The sequence below is a fragment of the Neomonachus schauinslandi genome, chromosome 13, assembly GCF_002201575.2.
Source record: "Neomonachus schauinslandi chromosome 13, ASM220157v2, whole genome shotgun sequence".
Lineage (NCBI taxonomy): Eukaryota > Metazoa > Chordata > Mammalia > Carnivora > Phocidae > Neomonachus > Neomonachus schauinslandi.
The window spans coordinates 75,813,554-75,830,574 of record NC_058415.1 but is presented as its reverse complement, the minus strand read 5'-3'; the positions used below and the strand labels follow the sequence as shown (position 1 = coordinate 75,830,574).

At 43.6% G+C, this 17,021-nt stretch overlaps 1 protein-coding gene across 1 annotated transcript in view; it reads right to left on the bottom strand.

The window, feature by feature from the left end:
- PAPPA (pappalysin 1) overlaps positions 1 to 9,065 on the bottom strand; it is a 253,181-nt gene extending 244,116 nt beyond the window's left edge. Inside the window, exon 1 of the mRNA XM_044920426.1 lies at positions 9,055 to 9,065. Within this exon, the coding sequence (XP_044776361.1) occupies positions 9,055 to 9,065 (11 nt within the window). The remainder of the gene's footprint in view (positions 1 to 9,054) is intronic.
- Positions 9,066 to 17,021: the final 7,956 nt, after the last annotated feature.

The window sequence follows — 17,021 nt, the reverse complement described above, 5'->3', positions numbered from 1 at the left end:
CCCCCCCCAGTCCCCCCTCCCCTCCCTCCTTCTTCACAAAATGAAAGGAAAGAGGGGGGAAAAAGCCCTCAGAAGATGAGTAAACAAGCGTATGCTAATCTGCTCCCGAGCGCTCCACCTTCCCAATTGAATGAGTCCCTGTTAAAACTGCGGGGATCATGACTAATCAATCAGTTTGGAGAGGCCGAGCTACCCAGCCTTCCTCTACTTCGCCGTTTGCCTCCTTCGCTCCCGCTTCTCCACCCCCTCCTTTTTTTTTTAGAAGACAATCTTAAAGTAACAATTTAATGAAATTCTGTACACACCCCCTTTCAGTCCTTCCAGCTCTCATTCCTGCTCAAAACACACATTCCTGTTTTTGTTTTGTTTTGCTTGCTTTTTTTCCCCCCTTCCTTCACCCCCCCCCTTATTATTATTATTATTATTTTTCCTCCTGGCAGGAGAAAAATCTCTCTCTTCGCTCAGGATCCCCTTTGCACTTTGCTGGTAAACCTCATCCTTCTCTATAGCACAGAAAGGGTCTTGAAACTTGATTCTCTAAATTTTTTGTAATGCTGTCCCTCTCCCTCTCTCATCTGTCTCTCTCCCTCCCTCTCTCTCCCTCTCTTTTCTCCCTCTCTCCACTCCCTTTCTCTCCCTCTTCCTCTTTCCTTCCTCCTCTCCCCCTCCCTTTTGCCTTCCCTATCCTTTTCCGGGCTCAGAATTCCCTTAAAGTTATGCAATGGTGAACATCCCCCCTCTTCCCTGAGCCCCCAAGTACTGCTGGCTTCAGCTAGTCCAAGTGTTGTCTCCAAAATCCTCACGGAATCATCAGGAACAACCAGGGGAAAGGCATTTTCCAAGGCATTTGCCTTTCCGAAGCTTACACTCAGCACAACTAGGTCTCTAAATACTCCTGAATACTCTTAAAAATATTCTATTGGCTGTTAGAAATTATTGTAGTTTTCTATTAAAAAATGAGAGAAAAATATTAATTTGCCTGCTCTTTTCAACCTAAGAAATTAAGGTTCTCTGACACTGTTCAAGTCACAGGTAAGGATCTGACCATTTGCTGCTTTGTGGATCTGTTTTGAACTGGGACATATATGTAATATATTTTTGTTCTTTTTTCCCCCCTCTTTATGGAACTCAAAAGCTCCCCCTTATGGCAAAACAGTTCTTTTTTTTTTTTTTTCTCCTTCCAAGTGTTTAATAAGTCAAAATGAGTTAGCAGGGGTGAATTACAAATTATTAATTACCAGTATGTTCAAATAATGTAGTGATAAAAATATTCTGTGTGAGGTTTGCGTGTGGATAGCATGCTAGGAGCCTGAGGTGAAATTTGCTCCATTAACCCGGGACTTTCCTCCCCATGCACTCCTGTCCTCAGGACTGCTCCAGATCCTTCCGGAGAGCTGGGATAATTCCTGAACCACTTCAGGGAGAGTGAACACCAGTGGAGAATATGTGTTGGTGAAAGTATGCAGATTTGTAGAATGAGCAAATGACTCAGACCTCCCCTCTATAAAAGCCGGAATGTGGTATGCGGGGATTATGGCACTATTCTGAAAACAGGAGATCCCAGATTCAGATCTTCTTGGTTTGGGAAGTACTTGCCATATGGTCTAAGGCCAAGAATATCTGAACTCAGTTTCTCCAGTTATGAAATGAAAATGGCATTATATTAAATGTGTTTCTGGGCTGAAAGGAAACAATCTTTGGGGGTACAATGCCATAGATAGTGGAATTTGCCCAAGCAAATTGTTCACTTTCTGCAATTCCAAGTCATCTGTGAAAGTAATGAGGTTGGCATTTAATAAAAAAAGAAAAAAAAAAAAAGATCTATGTTGAACTCCATAAATTACATCCTGCAAAATCCCCCTCTTTCCCCAACAGAGGTTGGAACATGACTACTAAATCACTTCAATTGTGGCAATTAGGCATTGGAAAACTGTATTTCTTCCAGGGGCTTCTAAGTCATTGTATACAATAGTTTTGAATATTCCTAGACCTTTGGGACTTTGTCAACTTTCCCACAAAGAGTCATAACACAAGAGTTACAGTTCTAAGTCCCCAGTCACCCAACACATGCCAATGCTCTGCCCCGCATGAGCCACTTTGTTTCACTAGCCTTCCACTTCTTTACCTTTAAAATGGGAATATCTCACGAATTCATTTTGAGAACAAAATATGCTCTGGGGTGTAATACCTTGTAAACTATAAACATGCTACCTGAATACCATTTAACCCACTGCTGTTGTCAAGTGTCAAGTGCCCCTTAGGTTCTTAAGGACAAATGAAAATCCAGGAGGCCAAGTGTTCATTTCTCTCCTGTGGCAGACACGAAGACGAAGGGACAGATTCAAGTATCATAGCTCCTGCGCTTCTTGATCTCAGTCCCTAAGTGCACTGGAGGAAGTGGTAAAGCCTTTCACCGGTCTTTTCATTGAGCACACATTTATTATTCTATCCCACCTGTCTCGGAAGTCCCTTTGACTTTTATACATGCATGTATGTATGTGTTTGCTTTTAACTGAGTGAATAGGACTGAATGAAGTGTAACCCTTGCTTTAGGACCCACCCTAATCACTGGTCGATGCATGCATCTCATTCTTATTTATTTATATGAGATACATACCACCTGCTGCTATCCCTCTTTTATTCCATCCCTTGGTCTTTCAAGGGTTTGTCCCCTGTCCTTTCATCATTTACAGTCAAAGAGCAATCATCAGATGGTTAGGGGACTCAGGTTCTAATTCTGACCTGTGTGGACGTTTGACCTGTTTGCTCTTACGTAACATGAAAGAACAGGAGTTGAAGATACCTAAGATCGCTTCCAAATCTGAAGTATAATGGAGCCCCCAATTATTAAAGTATGCCAGTAATTTCCATTGGATCGTCCCATATTTAGTCAATTCCATCCCAACTCCCACCCAAGGAATTCCTTGTTTGGGGGGGGAGTTTTGTCCTAAATACTACTTTTTAGAACAAAAATAATTCTGTTCCTCCACTCTTCGGATACGCGCCTTCCTTATTCCTTTTATCTGGTAATAATTAAAAGCAAGATATTTTGCCAGGGAGGATGTAAGGGTCTATGGGAAGTTAGGAGAGTAACATCGAAGTGGCATCCTAAAGTTTGGTCGGGTTTGAATGAGTGAGAGTGGTTCACATACACATCAAAAAGTATACATCAGGGATGACTGGGTGGCTCAGTCGGTTAAGCGTCTGCCTTTGGCTCAGGTCATGATCCCAGGGTCCTGGGATCGAGTCCTGCATCGGGCTCCTTACTCAGTGGGTAGTCTGCTTCTCCCTCTTCTCCAGCTCCCCCTGCTTGTGCTCTCTCTTTCTCTCTCTGACAAATAAATAAATAAGATCTTTTTTTTTTTTAAAGTATACATCATTATGACCTGGGTTCCTATTTCAGCATGGCACTGAATTTCCCTGAGTCTCAGTGGCCTTATCACAGAGCTGTCTCGAGGACAATGGGCTGTATGACACATATTAGGTGCTCAATAAATGAGCACCCTCTCTTCCTTTCCAGGGCTCTGAATTTTATGACCCTCTGTGTCACCTCTCATCTCCAGCCGAGCCCCACCAACTTCTTACTCCAAGCCAGGATTACACTCATCTCAGAATTCCTAGGCAAGCATTGTCTGTGTGGTAGAATCTGGAACTCCCTGAGATAGGATCTTGCATTGTTCCTAGTGTCCTGTTTATGTCTTTCTTTCAAGATTAGAACCCACCCAGGGCAAGGATCTTCAGGCGCTTTTTCTGTTACCACAGCCCTCCCCCACCAGTCTGAAGGGCTCCCTCCTCTGGGCTCTCACAGAACTTCCTCTGAATTTCGCTGGGCACATCCCCAAACCCAACCCTCACACTTAATTACACATCTGCTGGTCTCCCCTTTCCCTGTGGGACAGAGACTCCATTGCCTTCATATTTGTGTTTCCCCAAATGATGCTTACTTAGCCCAGCGCTTTGCACAGAGCTTCTGCTTTAGAACCATTCAATTTAATTATTCCATATATATGGAGTATATCTGGAGTAAAAGAAATTCGATTCAAACCTTCTCTTTGCTTAAATGAATAATTCTAACAACAGTTTACCTCTATTGAATGCACAGTAGGTTCCAAGCAATATTTAAAGGCTTTTTATAGGAATGATTCTATTTAATGCTCATAACAAGCCTACGAAGGAGGTCTGATGATAATCATCCCATTTTACAGGAGAAAAAAAAAAAAAAGCAAAACAAAAACCTGAATCACAGAGAGTAAATAAATAGTGGAGAGCCCAGCCAATCTGGATCTAGCACTCTGTGTTCTAGCTCCAGGGGCTAGGAAGAATCACTTAACCTTTTGAATCTCATTTTTCATTTTTATAGATTTCATGGGGTTATCTGGTAAATTAAATGAGACGAAGGATATCATGTTGCACAGTGACTAGTACATATGTCAGTGGGTGCTGGATAAATATTAGCTTCTTTACTTCCTCCCCAACAGTAGTTGGATTATATTAATTTAGCACACAGACTAGAGTTGACAACTGCAAGAAATGACGCCAAGAGGAATAACATGGTATGCACCTACTATGTGTTAGACACCAAGTTTTAACTTTTCTCTTCACAGGACTAAGAGGTAGGTTTTAACCTAACAGTCTATATCCACATTGCTCAGCAGTTTTCTATCATTCTGTCTTCTTAACTCATATTAGAAAAAATAACTTTCAGCCCTGACTTTTTTTTTTTTTTAAGCATCTCCAAGCTCTGTCTGAAAAAAAAAAAATTAAGTCTGTGGTGTAATCATTGACTGTTCTACAAAGCCATGGGGAACAGGGAGCCAGCGATCACACTGTTTCCTGAGGTGGGGTTGCAGAGGGCAAGGTTAGGGACCACTCTGGCTGGGCTCGAGGTGTTTTCCTTTGTATTTTTGGAAGCTTTTGTGTCTACAAGTGGGTGGCTCTGAAGTGAACTGGAGTCCTCTCTTACTCTTCCTGCGGGCTTATGACTGGAAACGGAAAGAGCAACTTCCATCATTCAACCTTGTCCTCGGCCTCGTGCCAAAGAGTTCCTTTTTGCCCAACTCAGGTGCCGAAGACATTTATTTGCTTAGAATTTTAGTTGAAGATGAAGATCACTGCCTGAAACTGCGTTTTTTTTTTTAATATGTACCAAAACATGATTTTATAAATGTTTATTTTTATCCTTATAATTCTAATAACTACAATTTGTCATGAGAGGCAGTATCTTGAGTGGTTACACATATTACGTATTATTTCATGCACAAAACCATCATCTGTGTTTGTTTTTGTTTTTTTTTTGAAATCCCTATTTTGCATTGCTGGCTGTTTTTTGTTTTTTTGTTTTTTCTTTTTTTTTTTTTCTGTAATGAGTCTCGGTAGGTTGGATTTTATGGCACATTTGGACCTAAGTCTATCTGACTCCAAAGTCCACGTTCTTAACTCCTTGGCTGGCCTGCCTCTAATCTACCTGTAAGCTTCCTATTGTTTTAAATGGGAATAAAATATCTCCGTAATCTTGTGGAAGAGGAAGTTTTGTGAGAAATCAGAAATGGGCAATGGTGGGCGTTCTCCTCATTTCACCACGGTTTGCTTGACGGAAAATAAAGCATTTGATAACCCCTTCTGCTTACTTCCAGGACAAATGTGTCTTGTGGCTTATTTGAGAAGAGGCCTGAGTCACACATGGCCAATGCTTTCAACTCTCTTTCTTCCAGAAATTGCAGAATCACTGTCCAATTGGCCACTTTTATATCAACTGAGATGGAAGGCGTGCAATTAATCATCCTTCGGTGAAGACCTTCCCTTGGGAAACTAATCCAGCGATGCTTTCTGACGAACTCCCTTCATACCAGTTAAGAGCAACAGGACTCGTTGAGCACTTGGCCTATGCTATGCATGCACCTGTGGGTACATAGTCTGACAACATCTTGATTGGGTTGGTCTTTGTCTGTTTTAAAAGCAAAAGAAACTCAAGTTCAGGAAGAGGGAGCAATTTACCCCAAATCACCTAGCTAGAAGATATATGTCCAGATCAGAACTCTAACTTATGTGCTTTTCTCCAATCTAGTGCAAATGTCACCTTCTCCATAACATTATTCTTTATTAAACATTAAAATAAATCGTTCCCCGAGGATTATTTAGCTTTCTTTCTTCTCCTATATTGTTGGATTTATGCCCTTGTCTTCTTTTCTGTGCCAGATCTTAAGCATCTTGAGGAGGAGATCTGGGTGTTCTGCCTTTTGAGATTCCCCCATGGGGTTAACCCTCTATGGTTTATGCTGAATGAGAGCTCCATGAACATTTGGTGAACTCCTTGAGACCTCTGTAGCTCCTAGGTATGTGTGACATTCAGAATAATGCTCAGCTTCTTTCATTTCACTTTTACTTGCGTTCTTCGGATTCTTAAAACCCAGTCGAAAAAAGTTCTGGCTCTTGCAGGAAACCTTACTCATGCTCTCTGCCAATCAGAATTAATCTCCTCTGCTGCAACTCTCTCATGCCTCCTCTTCAAGCCATTCAGCCAACACTACCACGCATAGCTTTGACTTACCATGTCACATGGACATAACCCTATGTAGACAGCAAATGGGGATGATGTCAGTATGTGCCCTACCAGCCTGTCGTCATATATATATATATATATATTTTAAGATTTTATTTATTTATTTGAGAGAGAGAGTGAGAGAGAGAAAGAGCACAAGAGGGGGGAGCGGGAGAGGGAGAAGCAGACTCCCAGCTGAGCAGGTAGCCCGATGCGGGACTCGATCCCGGGACTCCAGGATCATGACCTGAGCTGAAGGCAGTCGCTTAACCAACTGAGCCACCCAGGCGCCCTATATATATATTTTTTTTTTAAGTAGAAAGTGCGTTACAGCCTGCTAAATCTAGCACTCTCCCTTTGCCAATGAAAACTCACAGAAGGAAAGGGATTCTTCCAAAGTCACATGTCCAAGCCATTCTTTCTACGGTAATGCTACATCTCTTGTTGCACGTGCTGATACTTCATTTGTTCATTCAACAATTATTTATCAATTATCAGTTATGTGCCTGGTATTGTGTTAAGGCCTATGTCAATGTCTCACATGATTTTTCACCCTCAAATTATCTTTGTCACTGATAGTTGAAATTTATTGCTTGCTTTTATGTGGTGAGTGCTTATACATTATATCATTTAATCTTTATAACGACTCTAAGAGGCAAGTAATGTGATTACCTCCATTTTACAGAGGAGAAAAAGAGTTTTAGAACACTGCATGAATTCATAAGAACCAAAAACCAGGTATGATGGCCTCCAGAGCCCATGTTCCCTTTTTTTTTTTTTTGAGAGAGAAAGAGTGCAAGTGGGGAGTGGCAGAGGGAGAAAGAGAGAGAGAGAATCTGCAGCAGGCTCCATGCTCAGTGTGGAGCCTGATGTGGGGCTGGTCTCACAGCCCTGAGATCATGACCTGAGCCAAAATCAAGAGTTGGACGCTTACCCGACTAAGCCACCCAGGCGCCCCCAGAGCCCACATTCTTAGCCTTAACTACAGCAATGAGAAATTTGGAAGTTCCTTCCAGACACTGGGAATGTACTGTTCAGTGTCCCATGCCTGTCCTTAAACTCACGGATGTAGAGAACCAGCGGTGGCCTGCCCTCTACTGAGAAGTCAATGGGCACCTCTGGTAAAATGAACGTTGAGAGAGAACGCCACTCAGTTCTGGGAGAAGACAGACATGGACTGACTTGGGCCACTTGCGAAAGCACTAATTTTAAACAGTGAATTAATTAAGAAGAAGAACAGCACCACCAACAATGGCCTTAGATAATGGTCCCAACAGATGTGGAGAGCTGGGTGCTCCTATGGAGAAAGGGGCTGTGTCAGTTAGAGAAACAACCAGTTTCCACTTGGCTGTGTTCCTGTGGTATTCAGTAAGGACCAGGAGATAGACTGGACAGGTGAGGAGCTCTTGGAGGGGCCAAGATCCAGGCTCTGTTCTCACTTAGGCCACTCAACTCCTGTGCTGACTTGGACAAGTGCTCACCCTTTCTCCCTTTGAGAACCTGTCAAAACTTGGGAAGTAGAGAACCACCCAGCCCTGGGTCTCACAGCCAAGGGATACACCCTGGTGCCACTGGGCTCGAGGACAACTGTCCATTCTATCTTCTAGGGCCAACGTTCTTTCTGATTGCCTGGTATCTGTGACCTATCAGTTGTTAAATGATTCTGAACATCACCCCAGGTGGATAATTCACATCTGAGCTCAGAGGGCTGATCGTCATCATCCTGATTCCAGTGGGAATCCTGCTAAGAGCTGATGGGATGATGTGCCCCCTGGCAGTCCCTCCCACTCAGTTCTTCCTGGAATCTCATCAGGACTCTGGACTCACTCCACATTACTGTTTGCCACAAGTCAGAGTGGTGGGTCAGTGCTTGAGCTCAGATGGATTCTAGGTTTAGGAATGGTTCTCTGGACAGTAGCCTGACCTGGCGAGCCAGCTTTCAAGCCACCAAACGGTCTCCATGCCTTTCCGAAACTGTCCGTCTACTCCAGCACATCTGGTCTCAAAGGAAATATTAACTTATCTTCATGTCCCTCATCATTACATTCACCATTCAGGTACACGAGGACTGTCAGCCAAGAAAGATAAGCAGGGGAACCATTGGGTGATTGTTACCGGCCCAAGTCACACAGTGTCTCAGGAGAAGCCAGTGAACAAACCCTTTGGAGAGAGAAGCAAGGTTGAGGAGAAAGGAACGTTCTTGATGAGCCCACACTGGCTGGGCTGTTATCTTCACTGCAGGATCAGGTGCAGGAGACTTAACTTGTCTATGCTTCAGTTCCCTCACCAGGAAAAGGAGGCCAGTGATTGTCAGATCTACCCTGTAGGTTTTCTTTACGGCTTAAATGAGACAATATGTATTGAGCATAAAGGGCTAGTGTGGTGCAGAGCGAACGCTCAAGTGGTGCAAGCTATTCTCAGTTCAGTCGTCTTTCTACTGAGCTTTCCCCACTCCTTCACAGCATCACCAGATAAAACTGAACGTAGAATTCTTTTACAGATTTAAGAATACTTACCAGTTGCCCATTGAGTACCAGGTACTAGCTAAGTGCCAAAGATTCAACTCTGACCCATGTGTTTATGAGCTCGCCTGTCTCATAATAATACCTGTGAACACACATGGAGAATCACAGGTGGGGTGAGTGCTGTTCACACAGTTGCTGCATTAACCTGTTCAAATCCTCACAACGAAGTCCTGAGTTGGGTACCAGGACTGCCCTTGCTTAACAGAGGAAGACATTGAGACCCAGAATGAATAAATGATTTAGCCACATTGTTAAAATATGATAGCACCACAATTCAAACTCGGGCAGTCTGGATTCTGAACATAGTCTTCAACCACTCAGGTGCATAGCTCATTGGAAAGGCGAAACATTACATAACTAGAAAACAAAACAAAACAAGTGTGATAGAAACAGGTTGGGATGGTGCACAGTGAGTGACCTCTGGGGGAAGAGATCAAGAGAGCCCCGGGCAAACAAACAGGAATGAGTCAAGGGGACTTTTGCTTTGTCTGTATTGTTTGGCTTCTACTTTTACAATGGAGCCATATTTGTGTAGAAATTTTAGATATGAAAAAGTGGAGGACGATACTGAGTTAGCAACACAGGCTTTTTCTATACCCAGTCCCCTTCAGAGTTTGCAAAAAGGTTTTCCCTTGCATGGTCTCATTTGAGACTTGGGACCTCCCTGCAAAGAGGGTGACAGGATGGGGGTCTTTTACTAGCCCCATGTGAGAGAGGAGGAGTTTGAAACTCAGGGGGCCCAGGGGCTGTCCTGGGATAAACCAGCTAAGAGGCGGTGAGCCCAGGTTTCTCATGTGCACCTTGATCCGTGAGCTACTCCATCTTGGCTAATGAAGGTCCCTATCATTGTTGAACAATAAAACTCAATAGCAATGATGAGGATATAACTGAAATTTCTAAGGTGCTAAGACAATGCACTCTACTAAGCTTTAACTCATCAAATCTTCCCGACATCCATTTGAAGTCAGCACTATTCTTAGTCCCACTTTCCAGATGGGGGGCCTGAGGCTCTCCAGGAGAGGTCAAGCAACTCATTGGAGGTTGTGTGAGGGCTTCAGCCAAAGCCAACAGGCCACAGAGACTCTGCTCCAAAGCCAATCACAGGCTACTGTCCAGAGTAGAAGACAGACCCCACTACCTCAGCGTCAAGGCTGATTCCTGGGAAAAATGTCCTTGAACACCAGTACAAGTGGTCCCACCATTATCCACCTGACAATCACTCTATCCATCTGCACCTCAGTTTCACCTTCTGAGAAATGGAAGCAACAAAGCCCCCTTCGCTTCACAGAGCATGCTTCTAAAGATGATGTGACCAATACACTCAAAGTGCCCGCACAAGGGAGTGCCCCTGCAGAAGCAGCTCCCCGGCTTTGTGGTCTTATGTAAATGCCCTCTCTGGCCAAGTACGATGTAAGGATGTGGAGAAGGTCTTGGAAGCAAGCATGGGTGTAATTCCTGGCTCTGTCACTTACAAGATGCATGCCCCTGGGCAAATTACCTCACCTCTCTCTCTCCTGGTCTCCGTTTCCTCATCTGTAAATAGGCTTAAAATTACCTACTTCACAGTGTTTTTGTGAAGCACAGATGAGATAGTTCACTAAAAGCCCTGGCACAGCGCCTGGTCCCAAGTACGTGCATAGAGACGTGGCTGTCTGCGTTAGGTGTCTGTGTCTCACGCCACACCCAGCCTATTGCCAATGCTTGGAACCCATGGAATGATAGAGTTACACAACTTTTAAGGGAGCAATTCCAACCACAGATATTTGTTCCAAGGGATCCCATTCTATCCAAATGGACTCATTCATCCTCAGTCTATATTTCATGAGTGAAAAAGAGAAAGGACATTCTCTATTTTCATTGGAACTTTCTCTTTCTCTCTCTCTTTCTCTCTCTCTTAAATTTCAGACTCTTGAGGGACTAGGGAACATAACCTTGGAAGTTAGGATCTGACGCAAATAAACGGATAAATTTTGCATTTCTAGCTGTCATTTTCTCTGTGCCATATCACACATGTGTCTGCCACGCCAGGCAAGCCGTAAAGAAATCGAGACACCGCCTTGATACGTCCACTACCATAGCTCCCAAACTCCCTACCCAGGCAACATACATGCCCAGGTTATAAATACAGGTCTGTCCTTTTTCCCCCTGTTCTCAGGGAGGCTCAATATTAGTTCAATAATGGCAAAAGAACCTTTGCATTCGGTGCTGACATTCAGATCTGAAGAATGAAATGCTGCTTCCCCTCTATCATAACTCCTGTGCATAACACTAGTTCAGCTGAGTCTTTTTGGAGGGATATGGTAATGAAACACTTTATACAGCCTAAAATTTTTTTAGGACAACTAATAAGCCCAACAGGCTATCAACCTTAGTAACAGCACTGTGAGGAATTCCATGACTTCTGAAAATGATGTGATTCCAGTCCAAGGTGTTGTACACCCCTACCATGCAGAAGTAAGGTTGCCATGCAGACTAACATGTCATTTTAAAAGTACTCATTAGTATTCCTTGCTTGTCCTTGAAGGGTGACTGTTAATGCCCTTTGCATTTTTCTCAAGGAATGGTCATGTTCTCGGGAACGTTATGCATGGTACTGCCACTTCTGCCTTACCCAGATAAATTTTTGAGGTAATTATGTCCTTTTGTTGTTGTGATTTTTCTGGATTAATAAGCTCCAAACAACACCTTTTTTCCTGGGGGAAAGAAGTCTGACAGCTCCAGATGGCGACCCATCGAAGACTGAATATACTCCTTGAATCTTCCTCCTTCATGGTAGGGTCCCTGGTGGGACAGACCACCACTGGCTCATAGCCTCCACCGAGGAGGATGGGAGCACTGGCTACTGCCCACATGCCCACCATCTGCACCTTGATGGGGAGGTGAGATTTTGTTAGAGGTCAGCAGATCATCCTCAGTCTGGGCTCTTGTCCCACAGAAACATGAATGGGACTATCTCCTGCTTGAAGAAGTGTTTTGTTCATGATATGGCTTCTGATAGTCATGCTTTCCATGTCCCCAGGTGGCACAGGAAAATGAAAAATCTCACCTCACTTGATTATTCTTCAGATCTCCATGATGACACTAATTATACGTCTAATTAGCAGGCTCCTGTCCGGAGATTGTGAGCTACTTGAAGAATGAGGGTAAATCTTGAAAGTTGCTTGATTTTTATCTCTGGCTCCATGCTCAGTGCCTGGAACTACTTAAAGAATGAAAGAGCCTAAGAATGAGTATATAAATTTTCTGATTTTTTTTCCTTAACACCACGTGGTCATCTGGGCCGTTTCAATTTCTTAATTTAAAAATACTGTGTGAAAAATATAAAAAATAAAAAAATAAAAATACAGTGTGCCAGGTGACTGGGATGCAGTCTTGGCCCTCAAAGACATTGCAGTTTAGAGAGGAAGACAATTTTGTAAAGAAATGAGTACAATACAGCATTATAACTGCTCTGATAGAAGTGCGCATGGAGTACTGTGGGGCTCAAGGGACAAATGATTAATCCTAATTTAGATGAGGGGTAAAGAGGGCAAAGTTAGAGAAAGTTTCAAAGAAGAAAAAAACATAATTTTAATCATATAGAGACAGGATTGACATTTCCAAGCAGAGGAAACAGCATGTGCAAAGGTCCTGTGGAAGGTCTGAGATAGCCAGTTTGAAAGGTGCAGTTGGTTTGGCTGACCAATGGTACATGCACATTGATCCAAAAGCTAGAGAGGTGCCCCTATGAGACATTCAGCAAACTTGGACCTGATCTTGAAGCCAGTGGGAAACAATAAATGGTTTTATATAAGAGACTGGTATTTTGAAATTTGCATTTTTAAAAGATCAGTCTGGCTGTTGGTTGAGGAAGGGACCATGGTGGTTGCTAGAGGCCAGAGGATTAATGTGAGGGATGGTGAGCCCTGAACAAAGCTAATGCCTGGTGAATGATTCAAATATGTCTAGGAAGTAAGATCAGTGGGAGTTGGTGATAGGAGAAGGATGAGACAGAGCAGGAGTTGCAAAATTTTAGAAGAAGAAACTATACAGTAAGGGGCACTGGAGAAGGAAGAGGAACTCACCCCTCTTCCTTGCTAGTGGCCTAGGTTATATATTGTTAATAAGGAAACCAAAGCCAGGACAGGATCAGGCATGGCCCTCTCCATCCCACTGGCAGGGGTGGATTACTCTTCAGTGCCCGATGGCTGATGGCTTCCTGACTCCAACACACTCTCTATGTTCTAGAGTAAGAATCAAATTCACCAGTCTTAAATGCTGTAAATAAGAGATCTTCTGGCATTTCCCAGTGCAGGACTCTCTCTCTAAACGCTCCTTATCCAGGAAGCCATCTGGCCTCCTTAAACGCTTCCAATGGCCAAGAGCTCAATCACTTAAAAGACTGCCCTGTGTGAATTTGGGCACAGTGAAAGGTGGACATTAACACCCATAAATCAATTTTCACTCTCTGAAGTGCAATCGCCTATGTTAAATCCTTCCTGGTTCACTACCATCATGTTGAGTAGTTGATCAAGATCACCTCACCAGGAGGTGGTAGAAGCAGGTCTGAAACCCCCAAAAGGTGCCCTGCTCCTCTGCTCCCACTAGCACATGTGTGCTACTGTACTTAAATACCACATTATCAGGACTTTCTGATTCTGTGTCATTTCCCCTGCATTTGACTACAATCTTGTGAGCCATAACTCTGCTTTATGACTGCTCACTGCATGCCTTGCTCAGGGGCTGACCCAGAACACCCAGTTGTTTGTTAAATGTTTGTTGAAAAACAACAATGACAACAGAACATCTCCTGATTCAGTCCCTCTTGTTGAAAGGATGTCTGAAATCATCTAAACCATCTCCCCTGAAACTTTTGATCATGGCTGCCCTCTCTCAAGCCACAGAGAAGAAATAGGTGTCTTCCACCTGAGAATCTTCAATCATGCCATGTTGATCCAACATTCATTGCCCACCGTTTTTACACATGGCTTCCAATTCTCTCTCCCGGCTGTAAACTTTCCTTTTCCCTTTGCTTGTTCTGCTTTCCAAAATGTTACTAATTAATAGTGGGTGCGACAAATAGATCCCCCACCACAACCAGCTGGTCCCTGATTAAAAAAGCCTTGCCCATGTATACAAGCTCTTGATGATTTCAAGAGACCAGAGGAAAATTGTCACGGCATCGGGGATTCAGTGCCTGACCTTCAGGCAGTGCCTAAGTAGTGCCAAACCATGTGGATGAAAAGAAAATCAAGATGAGTCAGTTGCCCAGATGTTTTGTTGTCAGGTCACCAAGGATCTGGATGATTTGAGGCCTGGATGCCAGAGTTTGTGTGGCCATGTGTAGCCACGGCTTCAAAGTGAACACACGCCTAATGAAGCAGGGACCGATTCCAGAACTGATGGGAGGTGAAACAGAGGGAGAGAGAGAGAGAAAGATCTGGGCAGAGGGAGGGGGTCACAGTGGAGGGGAATTAGACTCTCAGGAGATCAGGGGTGGGGAACAATGCTAAGTTTATCAGAGAGGTTGTACTGGGGATCTCATAGAGTCTTCATCACCATTCCTAGAAGGAGGGGCACAGCATCAAACATTTTCTGAGCACCAGTTGTTCATGCTAGGTATGCTGGGAGCAAGTGATGAAGAAGACAGTCATGGTATGTGCCCACGTGTCACTTAGTGTCTAGTGGAGGCAAGGACATTAGAGTACATTATGATATGTGCTTTAATAGGGCAGTACAGGGCATTGAGGAGTCTCAGTGTGTGTGTGTGTGTGTGTGTGTGTGTGTGTGTGTGTATGTATTTATATCAGGGGGAATCCCAGAAGTCTTCCTGGAGGAAGTGAAATCTAGGACTTTAAAGATTGCTGAATCCCACCTCCCTAATAGTTATATTAGTGAGCATATTAAATGCTCACCAGGTGCCAGGCATTTGTTCTATGTGCTTTTTGAGATTTTACAATTTAGTTCCCATAACAACCCTATAAGTAGGTACCATTATGATTCCCACTTTATAAGGTGAAGAATGAAGCACAGAGAACCGAAGTAGCTCCCTGAAGAACACACAACTAGTAAGCAGCAGAGTTAGGAATCACACACCAAGAGTTTGGCTCCAAAGTCTGTGATTCCAAAATGCTGTCAACCATGATAACATTTTGAATGCCATTTGGAGACTGAGTTCCCCCAACACCAACCCCAACAAACAGGCTTTCAGTTTCTCCAATGTAGATAATGACAGGAAGGCTGGAAATAAACTGGGGAGGAATGCCTCTTCCTAATACTCAAAGCTGGAATTCATTAAAATGCCACCCATTGGGGTAGTTGAATGATACCTTTCCTCTTCCTCTGACAACTGTGTAGTTGGGGTTGCATGCTCCAGGGAATGCTGTCCTCCTTGTTATCCATCAATCCACGACGCTCCTTTGGAACTCCCTTCCTCAGGCTTGTGACCACCAGGCGGGCTTAGGGTCCCACTGTTGCATTCTCACAAATTCTTTCAAGTTCCACTTTCAGCTCTTATCACATCATTTTACAACTGCCTGAACACTTGAATTTCTTTCTCTTTAAAGAGAGATGTCCACCAGGTGGAAACCATTCCTGCTTTTTCCTCACAGAGTCCCCCAGGCTTAGTATGGGGTCAGCAGACTGTTCAGCAAAAATGTGTTGGGTTGATGAAGTTTTGAGAAAGTGATCACATTTTCTATCACAGCGACTGTTTTGCTGTTCCATTCTAAATGTGACTCGCTGTCTCTTCTTTTCACGCTCTTCTCAAATGGGGGGAAGGGATCATCAGGGCAATACAGCTGGAGGTGTGGAAAGATCTGGCTCCGCCTCAGATCTGGGTTCTCACTGCAGTTCTGCCAGAAGGATTTGGTGCAATGTTGGATCATTCATTTCTATTTCTTGGACCTTTACAAAACAATAGGTTTGGGCAAAGTCTGAAATTGCAAAATGGTAGCCCATGGGCTGTGCCAACATGCTATGCTTGGCCTACACAGTATTTTTTAAAACACTAACATTCGGTGCCAAGATTAATATTTTTTAAAGTTTAATTGCTAATACATTAAAATCTGGATGTATGAGAGCCTTCTTTGATCACAGAGGGCATTAATCTTGGGACATCAAAAGTAACTTCCCCTTTAGATGGAGCCTGGTCTCCTTGGTTCACTATCCTGACTGGTGTCACTCATTCACTTTCCCTTCCTGGCCTGGGTGGACATTTAAATTCATCACCTCTGGACCAAATGATCTCAAAGAGACTTTTCACATTTAAAATCCCTGGATGCCAGTCCCTAGTTATGTGACATAATGGGGAGCAAATATCATCTATTGACTCTTTTTTCTTCAAAAGGATAAATCCTTGGGGTGCCTGGTTGGCTCAGTGGGTTGAGCATCTGACTCTTGATTTCAGCTCAGGTCATGATCTCAGGGTCATGAGGCCAAGCCCCGTGTTGGGCTCCGCACTAGGCATGGAGCCCGCTTAAGATTCTCTCTCCCTCTCCTTCTGTCCTTTCCCTCCCTCTCTCTATCTAAAATGCTTTTCAAATGTAAATTTTAAAGAATCATCCTGTGAAGATACCCTTTAAAGAAATCTTCAAGGGGGAGTTGGAATCATGTGGCAAAATTAAATGATTATTTTTTCTGACTTGCAAGGCCCTGGCTATTCCCCACTCCATGTGATCCCCTTACCAGATAACTGAGAGTAGCAGGTAGCAGCAAAACTTGGAATGCAAGCCCACTGAGGTGAATAAGGAAAGGACAAGCTCTGACAGACCTGAAAGCATCATTTGGTACCACCTAGTCAGGGTTCTAGCGATGATTCTTCCCCCAAAGTATGGTCCGAAACCCACAAGACAAGATCGACTTGAAATGAGAAATCAGAGGAAGCCTCAAAAGCAATTTGGGCATCAGTAGTAAAAGCTAGTAATGAGATCTAAGATGTGCAGTCAGCACAACACCCAGCACGCTGTAAGCATTTAACA